The 12,866-nt window shown below is 40.4% G+C and overlaps 1 protein-coding gene across 1 annotated transcript in view; it reads left to right on the forward strand.

Annotated features, from left to right (window-relative positions):
* The window catches only part of scn4aa (sodium channel, voltage-gated, type IV, alpha, a), a 39,584-nt gene that overhangs the window by 20,484 nt on the left and 6,234 nt on the right, over nt 1-12,866 (forward strand). The window contains exons 13-22 of the mRNA XM_026915142.3: nt 259-497; nt 662-835; nt 1,940-2,296; nt 5,619-6,011; nt 7,775-7,904; nt 8,087-8,241; nt 11,478-11,651; nt 11,781-11,903; nt 12,019-12,297; nt 12,624-12,677. Coding sequence (XP_026770943.3) covers nt 259-497; nt 662-835; nt 1,940-2,296; nt 5,619-6,011; nt 7,775-7,904; nt 8,087-8,241; nt 11,478-11,651; nt 11,781-11,903; nt 12,019-12,297; nt 12,624-12,677 — 2,078 coding nt within the window. The remainder of the gene's footprint in view (nt 1-258; nt 498-661; nt 836-1,939; nt 2,297-5,618; nt 6,012-7,774; nt 7,905-8,086; nt 8,242-11,477; nt 11,652-11,780; nt 11,904-12,018; nt 12,298-12,623; nt 12,678-12,866) is intronic.

Below are 12,866 nucleotides of genomic sequence, written 5' to 3' on the forward strand. Positions count from 1 at the left end.
AGGTTGTTTCAAGTGACTGAGTTGATTTGGTGTGTGACAGTCATCTGTCCTGCTGTTGCCCACTAGGTGTAATAACTATATTATTGGGAAAGAATCAGAAATTAACACCTAATATAAAATTTCTAAATTAATTAATGCCATGAGCATGAGTCAGTTTTCTTGGTACAGAGAGTTAATAAATGGTGGACAGAATCAAAGTCACTTGTGTTTTATGTTTAATGTGTTGCAGTTTAATAATTGCAAATTGTCTTCCTTCAGAGTTGGAGGAGGCCCAGAGGCCTTGTCCTCCAGGCTGGTATAAGTTTGCTGACATCTTTTTGAAGTGGGACTGCTGTGCACCCTGGATGTTCTTCAAGAAATGGGTCCATTTTGTGGTGATGGATCCTTTTGTGGACCTGGGCATCACAATTTGTATTGTGCTCAATACACTTTTCATGGCTATGGAGCACTATCCCATGAGTCCAGAATTTGAACATGTGCTCACTGTTGGCAACTTGGTAGGTACTGCACACAAGTAGAACAATCTCCGAGCAGTTGTTATTGTACGAAGAGATGTTCTAATGAAGAGTATACCTAGCTTTACAAGGAATTGATGGGACTTGATAGCACTTTGGAAATGTTTTTAAATTGATCAAAAAAACAATTCTTGTTTTCTATGCAGGTGTTCACTGGTATTTTCACGGCTGAAATGGTGTTCAAGCTCATTGCCTTGGACCCATACTACTACTTCCAGGTGGGCTGGAACATATTTGACAGCATCATCGTCACTCTTAGCCTGGTGGAGTTAGGCCTAGCCAATGTGCAGGGTCTGTCTGTCCTCAGATCCTTCCGTTTGGTAAGCCTGATCCATAACCCTATTATGAGCCTGTGACTTCAGGCAACATTTTTAAAGTGTAAGGCTGCTTTCACACCAGGATTCTTATTTTCAGAAAGCATTTTATGTGTAATATTTAAAAAAATATTCACGCAACATGCAAACTATAATTATAACAAAAATGCACTAGTCTTAGCTACTAGCCTAGCTTGCTATCTAGATTAGATTTGTTATAATCAGTAATAAAGAATAAATAAACATTGGTTTAATTTAAATCAAGAGAAAGGGAGATGCTTGCTTGACTTGATTGTATGCAGCCACAGTTAAAGAGGGACATCACATTGTGTACCGGTGAATGTCCTGAAAATAGCTTGATATATAACAAGTTGATATTTTTAGTTATATTGCAACATTGGAAAGTTGGCAATGAAATCATGCCTTATATTCAGTGGCAGCACTTTTTTTTTTTTAAAGCTGCCAGATTCTGCCCAACTTGCAGCAGCTTCCCATAGCACAAGTTGGCTGGCACCCTAAGTTTATAAAGTTATTCATTTTTTTGTTATGAATCTGATTTAATTAAGATTATTTGTGTTTTTATACTTTCTGTTTTGTGACCTACACTCCTTATATTTACCTCTGAATAGTGTCTTTGGACACAAATTCAGGGCAGTAATGCTTATAACTGGGTGGTACTTTCAAGGATACAGCTTTACCTTTGCATGCAGGGTAGTGGTGGCTCAAGGTTCTGGGTTACTGGTTAGACAGTCTGGGTTCAAGCCCCAGTACAGCCAAAGTGCTACTGTTGGGCCCTTGAGCAAGGCACTTAAACTTCTCTGCTCCAGGGCTGCTGTGTTGTAGCTGACCCTACACTATGAAGAAAAGAATTTCTTTGTGTGGTAATGTATATGTGACAAGCAAAGGCTTCTTCTATCTGGGAAAATTAATGTCTTTTACTTTTAAAACTCATTTATAGTGCATAATTAGAGCTTAAAGACCACTCTTGTAGACTTGATTGACATTGTACATTAATGTACCTTGGGGAACAAAAATATTCCTGTGCAGTACATTTTTGCTGACATTATATTATGTGTGTGTGTGTTTCTTTGCTGGTTTTGTTGGAGATAGCTGCGAGTCTTTAAGCTGGCTAAATCCTGGCCCACGCTCAACATGCTGATCAAAATCATTGGTAACTCAGTGGGTGCTTTGGGGAACCTGACTCTGGTGCTGGCCATCATTGTCTTCATCTTCGCCGTTGTTGGCATGCAACTCTTTGGCAAGAGCTACAAGGACTGTGTGTGTAAGATCGCAGAAGACTGTGAGCTGCCCCGCTGGCACATGAATGATTTTTTCCATTCTTTCCTCATTGTCTTCCGCATCCTGTGTGGCGAATGGATTGAAACAATGTGGGACTGCATGGAGGTGGCTGGAGCAGCCATGTGCCTTGTGGTTTTCCTCATGGTCATGGTCATAGGAAACCTGGTGGTGAGTACAGTATGTGTTTGTGTAAAAAAATGGGACTAGATGTTAATTCAAGAGAACTTTGTTAGTCTATAGGGCCTTTTGCACCACGGGAACCTTTTCATAGTACCTGAACTAATTGTGGAACTACCCACTTTTTGGTGTTTTCGCACCTCCGCAACTGGGTGCGATTTTAGTACCGGACTGCCTTTTTCGAGAACCAAATTAGCTCCTACTCCGGAGCAGTGTCTAACCAGCACAACTGGTACTATACGTGACGTAAGTAGACGTTGATTGGCCAAACGTGTACGAAAACGCCCTCACCGGCCATGATTTAAAACGCCGTGTAAACATACTGTAGTGTCAGCTTATTTCGCAAGTATGGAGAACAGCAATAGATGGACGGACGCTGAAGTGCAATACAGCTCCAATCACAGTATCCTCCATCCTCCGGTTGTTTACATTGTTCTTCTTTGTTTCCATTGTTGGTACTCCACGCACAAATTACGTCGCTGTCGACCGGCTTAGGTCACTTCCTAGTTTCCACTGTCAGTGCGAATGCAACCCTTTAAACGGTACTGGGAAATAGTTCACGCAAAATTGCCCAGTACTTTAGTACTGTAAATTTAGTTCTGGAACTAAAGTGGTGCGAAAGGCCCTATAGTGGTCAAATCATGGAAAATACAGAAAAGCATTTTCCCTTGAAAATGTGCCTTCTGAGGTTCCAATAATACAACACACCTTCACTTTTCCATAATTATGCACTGTACTCATTCTCCATGTCCTCAGTGTGACAGAAGTCCTATAATTAATAAGTAATAATCAATAGTATGATCTTTAGATTATGCAATAAATTAACCTAGTTCAGCAGACAGTTAGAAATGAGAATTGTGGATCAAGGATAGATAGAACCTATCCAGTGTGACTGTTGCAACAGTCTACTCTCTTTTTTTCCTCACTGCAAGGTCTGCAAATTTAATGGGCTAATTCTGGATGGATGGGCTAAACCTGGATGAATTCAGCACAAAGCAAAATAAAAATTTTCTGTTCCTGTCCCCTCCTTGACCCCTCCTGCTTACACAAGTAGCCTAATGTTGTTTTCACACCTGCATTTTTCCCCCAGTACTGTTGTTGATGTGTGAATGCTGTTTTCAAGCCAGGGAGTTTTCAAGTTTTCTGTTTTCAAGTCCAGAGATCTGATCCCTGGTTCTCTTGAAAACGATGGTCTGGGGTTCACTTCAAACGAATGTGGGGAGGTCTACAACAGGTGTGGAAGCTGACCTCACTCAGTGCCACACGCCGAGTAATGTGATTGGTTCAACTTGTCACAGTACTTCCTGTTTCTACTTTCATGAAGCTGCAGAAAGGGTTTTTTGGATATATTGATATATAAAACTAGTCTTTCACAGCACTGGAGCACTGTAATTAGCTCACCTTTTGGCACCAGCACTTGAACTGAGAGTGCAGCAAAAAAAAGGCCCGTCTCATGTCAGCCTGCATATGAGATCAGCTCTTTGTTTGTAGGTATTCCTGCAGGATGACATGCCAAGCATACAAAAAGCACTTTTTTGCAACTTGAGTGTTGCTACCACAGAAAAGTAATAAAAACAGCAAACAGATGAACCTAGTGTCTACCATTTTGTGATCCTGAGTGCACAAAATGACATATGGAATTTCCCAAATGAAGCCATGGTTTGGAAGGAATTCTTCTATGTGAAAGCATGTGTTTATATTGTTTATTTGTTTAAATTGGGAGGTTCTGAGCCAAGTGAGTTCATTGGAAAACTTTGAGGGTGGGTGTAAACAGAAATAACTGTGGGAGCAGGAGGGTGTGGTCAGTGAATTAAAAAAAATATGCATAGCTCTAGATTAAATTACATATAAAAGCATATGTAATAAGTTGTGTATTATATTGCATTCAGACATGCTCCCTAAGAGCATATTCTTATTTCATTATCAGGAGCATTGTGAACATGCTTAATAAGTTTCTAGAGTTCTGGAAACAGACCAAGTAAACCTTCCAATGCTTTGTAGTGTGCAGAAAAATGTGCAGTGTAAGTATAGAAGAAGGGCATACAGATAATACCTACAGCAGCTAGGCTTACTGCTGAGAGGAAAGAGGGAATGAAAAGGCTTATCTTAATGAGTTAACAAAAGCATCACCACTCAGCATGAGCAAAAACAAGGTTTTGTGTCAGATACATACACACTCTCATAGCACACTGGAACTCAGCACTGTTTCTTTACTCATGCTTCTATTTAAGTCTTATGATTTGAGCCAGCAAACAGTGGTTCTGACTTGGCTATGTGCTAAGACCCAGCTCAAGTGAACATTTTGGCACACAAGAAACAAACACAGACAGCTGAGAAGCACAGCAGCAGAGTCTGGAGGTCTTGATATGCTCCTGCTTCTCGCTCCACACAGTGCAAAACACATCAGCAGAATCCTCTAATTGACAAGCAACAGAGCAAGCAGGTTCAGACACTGACACAGGGTATAGTGTCTGTTGGATTGGGTATTGTAATGATATCTTTAGTGTACACCTCATCTTTCTTTCTGCTATATTGATAAAGGAGGTTGGATTATAACTTATCTGAAATGTCAGTACCTTTACTGGTGTTTAGATTTGATATGCTTTATAAGTTTCATCAATAGGCATTAGAGATCATTTATTTTGTTGTCCATCAGTGTACTGTTTTGCTTTATGTTTCTGTTATATTGTTTATAGTATGTTCAGGCATCCTGAGTTTATAAAGTCATTATTATTCCTTTTTTTAAAAAAACTATTATAATTACAGTACATATAATAATAGGTATAATGATAAGAATATTAAGAATATGTTTTAATGAAAATATAAAAATTATTATGAATGTGACAGGGAATGGCAAAAACTGCACGTGAAGAAAATTCTGTTCAGTCGATATTAGTGATTGTTTAACTAAGATAAAATGCCTTTCAACCAAATCTATTCCTTAACCTTACCGTCCTGCTGTGACCATGATCTACAGCTAAAGCAAGGAAATAAGAATCCAGACGTGGACTAACTCAGTTTAGAAACTAAAGATAGCTTCCCTTCCTGCAGACAGCATAATATTTACTGACTCCATGTCATAGTAGACAGGACAAAAACCTGATAGCTGTTATGTATACCAGTCAGACATTTATTATTGCAAAAAAAAATCAGCTTTATCATTATAAGGCCAGTGATACCCGTCCAGTTTGTGAAACATGAAAAACCTTGTCTGTCATATCAGAAGACATCCAAATATATTTTTATATGATTTGTACATACTCAAGATTAATCTTAAGCTCTCTAAACTGTTTTCTCTTTGTCAATTTCTTAGGTGTTGAACCTGTTCCTTGCCTTGCTGCTCAGCTCATTCAGTGGGGACAATCTCTCAGCGGGTGATGAAGATGGTGAGATGAACAATCTCCAGATTGCCATTGGCCGCATCACCAGGGGCATTGACTGGGTCAAATCCTTAATCATCAGCATTGTATGGCAGATATTGTGCAGGAAGCCTCCTGAGGGTGACACAGGGGGAACAGAATGTGGTGATACAGACAAAAAAGAAAGTTTTTCATTAAACCACCTTGATGAAGGGAAGATGGCAGATGGGTTGACTAACTGTCTGGAGGCTCTGACCCTGAATGTGCCAATTGCCAAAGCTGAGTCTGATGTTGAAGATGAGGAGTCAGAGGGTTCATCTGAAGATGAGGATCCAACCAAAAAGAAGGTGTCGTTTATGTTCAGTCATACTGACTTTTGTCTTAGTTCCAAAACGGTTATTTTTACATTTATTTAAATTATAAAAAAGTATACATTTTGTACCAAAAAAATTTAAAAAGGTAATAATTAAGCAATATTACACAAGCAAGAGTGGTGTTATACTGAATATTACCTATGGCTGAATCACAGCCATGCTGATATTCAATACAACAGCACAGTTGTAAGCATGATATTGCTCTTATACAACAGTTCTATTAATAAGAAATTAATACCAAGTAATTGACATTTCAGACACAATATGACCAAATATTTTGTTTATATTCCCTCATCAATGGAAATAGTTCCCAAAGAAGACACAGTTGGATAGAGCATTGTGTGTTGCCATGCAATGCACAGACTAACTGGCAGCCCATAGTCAAGTCAAGTGGAGTTTATTGTCATTTCAACCATATACAGCCAGTTAGTACATAGTGAAACAAAACAACGTTTCTCCAGGACCAAGGTGCTACATAAGACAAACACAGAACTGACAGCCCAAAGCAACTGTTGTATTAAATAGCTTTAAACTAAAATATGCTGGAATAAATAAAAATGGGAGCAATTTAGAGATTTGTAGATACTGTATACTATGTTGACATTTGACTTTATTTTTGAAACTATTTCGCCTTACAGTTCATGCTACTGTTTCCTTTGTTAAGACACTTAGGGTATCTACTCTATTTACATAAGAGTTCATTTCAAAATAATAGCTATGAGACAAATTTATTTTAGCTTTTGTTTACTATGTCGATTTTCAGTGGGTCAAAAAATTTACACACATTTTTTTGGTATTTGGTGGCATTGCCTTTTAATGGCTTAACTTGAATGAAATGCTTGCGGTAGTCTTCCACAAGCTTCAAGTATTTCTAGATAATACTCCTTCCTCATTTATTCCTATGCCATTTATTTTGTGAAGTGCGCCAGTCCCTTTTCCAGCAAAACACCCTCACAACATAATGCTGCCACCCCCATTCTTCACAGCTGAGATGGTGTTTTTTTAAGTAAATTCCTTTTCACCCTTTTTCTTCCATATATAGTGCTGATAATGATGGCCAAACAGTTCAATATTTTCGTTTCATCTGACCAGAGAACACTCCTCCAAAAGGCTTGTGATCAACTGCAAATTTCAGTCTTGCATTTTTGCTGGTCTTGGAGTAGCGGCTTCTTCATTGCATGACAGCCTTTCAGGCCATGGGTATGTAGGACTCTCTTAATGATGGTTGTACATACTTTGGTACCTGATGCCTTCAAGTCCTTCACCAGTTCCTTTGTAGTTGTCTTGGGGTTCAGTTGAACCTTTTGGACCAAAGTTATTCATCTAAATTTGTGCCTCTTTCCTGAACCATGCAGTGTCTGTGTGGTCCCAAAGGGGCAAAAAGGTACTAACTCTAACGTTAGGCCCTTAAATACAGGCACGGGTGCACTTGCAACTAACTCTTAATTATGACAATCTTCCAATCAGAAGATTCATTATATACATTTTTGGAATGTTCCAGACTGTTCAAAGAGACAATCGTCTTGGTGTTTTTGAACTTTTGAACCACTGGAAATTTGATATAGTGAATTAAAGCTGAAAATTACTTTGGCTCTAATCAATTGTTTTAAAATTACTTTTGATGTGAAGAAGGTAGATGCCACAATTGACTTGCCTAGTTGTATGTAAACATTTGGTCCCAACTATAATTAATTTTTTGCTACATCTCTATTCCACATCTCTATTTCTCTCTATAGGGTCAGGGTGTTCTCAATGATGACTCTTCAGTGTGTAGCACAGTGGACTATAAGCCTCCAGAAGCCCCATCTGAGGAAGAGGAGGAAGAGGAACCAGAGCCTGATGATCCAGAAGCCTGTTTTACTGAAAGTCTGTGCCTTTGTTAATATAATCTCCCTTTCCTCCAATACTTTAATTATATCTGCCATGATTCATAGTAGACCACTTATTATACAATTAAATGCAGGCAACATCATAGCTTCTCTCCTGAAATTTCTTCAGAGGCTTTTCTTTGTTAATTTACCTCCTGATCATCTTGTTCTATGTGATAGACTGTGTGAGACGATGTCCATGTCTGAATGTGGACATCACTCAAGGAAGGGGAAAGAGTTGGTGGAATCTGCGCAGAACTTGCTACATCATAGTGGAGCATGATTACTTTGAAACTTTCATCATCTTCATGATTCTTCTCAGTAGTGGTGCACTGGTATGTCAGAATCTTTAAAATAATAAATACTTTTCTAGCTAAATGTAACACCTGAGAATCACCTGAGAATCATCTTTAACCCCTTAAAACTCAAATATAGCATATTCAGTGACTACTGTGAAGTATATAGTAACTACAATGAAATTAATATGAAAGGAATATAGTGAGGATTGTAACTCTGGGTCCTTGGAATTTAGGGGGATTATAGAGTTTAATCACCGAAATTTTGGATACAGTTTTTTTTAGAAAACGATTAAAAAGTACTGTAGAACCAGGTATATATATATGTGTGTGTGTGTGTGTGTGTGTGTGTGTTAGGAGGACTTGGATTTTGACAGAGCTTCAGGGCTCTATTTATTCTTTTGCGGGCACTATTCAACTCTCCTTTAATAAACTTAATGGAAAATGAGAAAAAAAATGAGAAAAAAAGTTCACAGCTTTCGCCTCGTTCAAGTTCAAGTTCACGCTCCATGCGTGTCTATGTGTTGTGTGCAGGCTTCGCCAGCTCCATCTCTCTGGCTCACGGCCCCCACTGAAAGAAAATACCACAAATAAGTAGGCCGCCAGTAATAACACACAGGTGAGAACAATCATGCGTTACCTGCCGGTTCAACCGCATCCTCTCTCCATCCACAGCTGACGCTCGACCACACCCCCTCTGCCACATCCCCCTGCCAGCCAACTTAGGCTGGGGAGCTGTCCACCTGTAGCCGACTCCCTCCCAGAGAAAGAGGAAATCCACCACAGCCATCTCTTCCCCCCCTAACCTGTGGACCACTTCGATCTTCAATGGCAGAAGTGCCAGATACCAATGAGTGATTTGCACATTGGCATCCTTCATGCAGTGGAGCCACTGGAGTGGGGCGTGATCATAACAGAGGGTAAAGGGGCACCCTAGTGGGTAGTATTTTAAGGGTGAGGACCACCCACTTGATGGCCAAGCACACAAATGCCACTGACAATCATTACTATAAATGATTATGTAATCTAAATACACAGCGGCATATGCACTGTGCAGGCAGAGAATTTTGTCCATAAATCATGTCCATAAACCCAGCTATAAAAATGGCTGGGGCTCCAAACAAACCAGACAAGGGTGACAAATTCGTATAGACCAAACAGAGTGGAAAAGTCTGTTTTTTTTCTGTGGACATTGAGTATCAAAAGAAATTTGCCAATACCTCTAGGTTAAATCCACTGTTACCCACATGTTTCCCTGGGGCTTTTTGGCTCTAACACTTGAGTGGTCACTTCTTTTGTATGTATGTCCTACATCTCTCAGGATAATTTATCCTTAAGTATTGAAAAAAAGGGTTGGTGAGTGTGACATCTGGCTGGATTATTTGACCATCAGTGTCTCTCACTTGGTCAAAGGTATGGGGAAGGCAGTCCTTGTGCATCTGTTCAAAAGGGAAGTCCACAAGGGGAATTCTCATGGAGGTGGGTAGGGGAGCAGAGCCCTCCCCCTCTTCCAAGTCACCATGACGCAGAACCAATGTTGACAGCCCTGGCACTGCCTCCTCAGCTAGAGCAGTACACAACCCACACCTCACTATGCTGCAGCAGGACCCATCTACAATCACAGTTTTTATTATTTTCCTAAACCCAGAATGAGTGGATGGGTGAGGCGGGGACTAACCACTACCTCAGCACTTTTACAGGCATGGTCCTGGAAATTCCTGGTTTGCCTGCAGTGCCATAAAATCTGCCTGGGCTTTGTGATGGAACTTGTGGGCACAGAAGCTTCTCTCTGTGTAGAGAGAGCAGGACCAAGGGGAGACATGGGGGAGAAACGAGAGGAATGGGATTAAAAGCAAGGTGAAAACCAGGTCTAGGTTGCTGGTTTCAGGGCCCGTCCATCTCAATCCCAGGAAACTGGAACAGGAGGGGGAGAAGAGAGAGTGAGAAAAAACAGAGCCATCTGGGCCAGGAAACACTGGCAGGTGATCCTCCTGGATGGATTCGTCCAGGGACACTGTCCAGTGGCTCTGCTGTTCCTGCTTGGAGTTGAGCGATGAACTGCTCCAATACCACTAGCCCAATGATCTGCTCTGCGCCCTGCTCCTCTGACAGCAGAGGAAGGGGGAGGGATTGGGGGATCCATCAGCTTCTGCACATAATGTGTGGCCAACCTTGGTGAGCTTTAGTGACCCAGAAGTGTCGACGGTGCTACTCTGTGTTCAGCTGACCCACTGCTGTACTGCCCTCTCAACACTCCGAAACTCCAGCTGTGTCTGTGAGAGCAGCTGCTGAGCAGCGATCTGGGCTTCCCCTGACAGCAAGAGGAGGAGTTACAGAACCTATTCATCCTCCCGCCATTCCCACACAGATGCTGCACACTTGAAAAGTTCATTGAAGGCCTCATCAGTGTAGGCCATCTTCATGAGTGTCATGTGCTGGATGGTGGGAGCAGTCATAGCGGTAGATGTGGTGGGCTGCAGCAGCTTCCTGTCAGTCCTCAGCCTACTCCTGAGCGATAGCATCAAAGTGTGGCTCATTGCACAGGTCGAGGAGGGCTTGGTGTTGGGTTTTGTTGAGGCTGGCAAGAGACTTTGCTGAGTGGGTAGGCTTCCACAGTGTCGTCTGAGTCCTCTTCCCAAGTTTTGGCATCAGTGTAGAACCTGTGTGTGTGTGGGGAGGAGGACGCGGGAGACGAGCGGATTTTGACAGGGCTTCGGGGCTCACTTTATTATTTTGCAGGTACTTTTCAGTGCTCTTTTCATAAACTGAGAGGAAAATGAGAAACAAAACACAGTCTCAACAGATTGCAGCATTTGCCGCATTTAAATTCAAGTTCACGTTCCATGCGTGCATGTGTGTTGTGTGCAGGCTCTGCCAGCTCCATTTCTCTCTGGTTTAGAGCCCTTACTAAAAGAAATAATGCACATAAGTAGGCTAACAGTAATAACACGCAGGTGAGAACAATCACAGGTTAACGGCCAGTTTAACCCATATCCTCTCTCTATCCACAGCCAACGCTTGACTATGCCCCCTTTTCATCTATGTTGGACTTTTTAGGTTTAAATACAAGATGTAACATTTAAAAAATTAGTTCAAAATGTGCATTAAAAACAATGGTTATGCATTACAGTAACTAAAAGTTAATTAAAGATTAAACACTTGGTTTTGAATCTTGCCTGTGCTTCAGTTTTTTCCAAGAACTTTTATTTCAGTAAATAACTACTTTTAATCTTCATTATACCATATTTTTAATTACTATTTTTTTGTTTTCCCAGGCCTTTGAGGACATTTACATTGAGCGTCGCAGGGTGATTAAGATTATCTTGGAGTATGCAGACAAAGTCTTCACATATATTTTTGTAATAGAGATGTTACTGAAATGGGTTGCATATGGCTTCAAGACTTACTTCACCAATGCCTGGTGCTGGCTGGACTTTTTAATTGTTGATGTACGTTTATTATTTTATATTTTTTTAGGTAGCAGTGTGCTTATCTGACTGATTATTTAGTTTATATTTCTATGATTTAAAACTTAATGTCTTTAGTGGCTCAACTGTTTTTTTCATCCTTTTTTTCAGGTGTCACTTATCAGTTTAACAGCAAATTTATTGGGCTATTCAGAGCTGGGGCCAATAAAATCTCTCAGAACACTTAGGGCGCTTCGACCTTTACGTGCCCTTTCCAGATTTGAAGGAATGAGGGTGAGAACTTCTCTCAGAGTATAACTTGTTATTTGCAGGTCTTAGTATTCAAATCATATCATCCTTGTATGACTGTACCACACCCTGAGTTCTATGCTTATCACTGTCTATACAGGTGGTAGTGAACGCATTGGTGGGTGCCATTCCTTCCATCATGAACGTGCTCCTGGTGTGTCTAATATTCTGGCTGATCTTCAGTATTATGGGGGTTAACCTGTTTGCTGGAAAATTCTACCGCTGCATTAATACCACCACAGAAGAGCTTTTCCCCATTGAGCAAGTGAACAACATGAGTGACTGCATAGCACTAATGCACACTAATGAAACGCGCTGGGTCAACGTCAAGGTCAACTATGACAATGTGGGCTTAGGTTACCTTTCCCTGCTACAAGTGGTGAGCTCATGTTTAGGTTTTTATTTGGAAGTATCCAGATACTTAGATTCTACTAAATATATTAAATATATACATTATGCTATAGACCTAAGTCAAAATATACGCTTGGTTTGACTTCAGAATTTTTGGTTACTGTGGAAAATATGTATCATCATTGCTCTTCATAGTGTTTATTGCTCAGTTAAAACTCTTTTGCAATATAACTTTGATGTCCTCTCTTTATTTCCTTGCTTCTGAGGGTACACGGTAATGCTGCATTTTAACCTTATAAATGTGTAGTTTTTTTTTTGTTAGTCAAATACTGAAAAATACTTTTCTGGACTTAGGCTACATTTAAAGGCTGGATGGACATTATGTATGCTGCAGTGGATTCCAGAGAGGTGACTCATTTTTCTTTCAAAGTTTGTAAACACCTGCATCGTTTATTTGGCATGGAGCATACACTCTGGCCCTGATTTACAAAGATCCCAAATACCTCTCTAACGTGTTCAATGGGTAAATTTTGTATGCAAAACATGGGCATGTTGCAGGAGATTAATAAAGAAATGCCTGAATTAAATGTGCAAAGT

The sequence above is a fragment of the Pangasianodon hypophthalmus genome, chromosome 12 (assembly GCF_027358585.1).
Source record: "Pangasianodon hypophthalmus isolate fPanHyp1 chromosome 12, fPanHyp1.pri, whole genome shotgun sequence".
NCBI lineage: Eukaryota > Metazoa > Chordata > Actinopteri > Siluriformes > Pangasiidae > Pangasianodon > Pangasianodon hypophthalmus.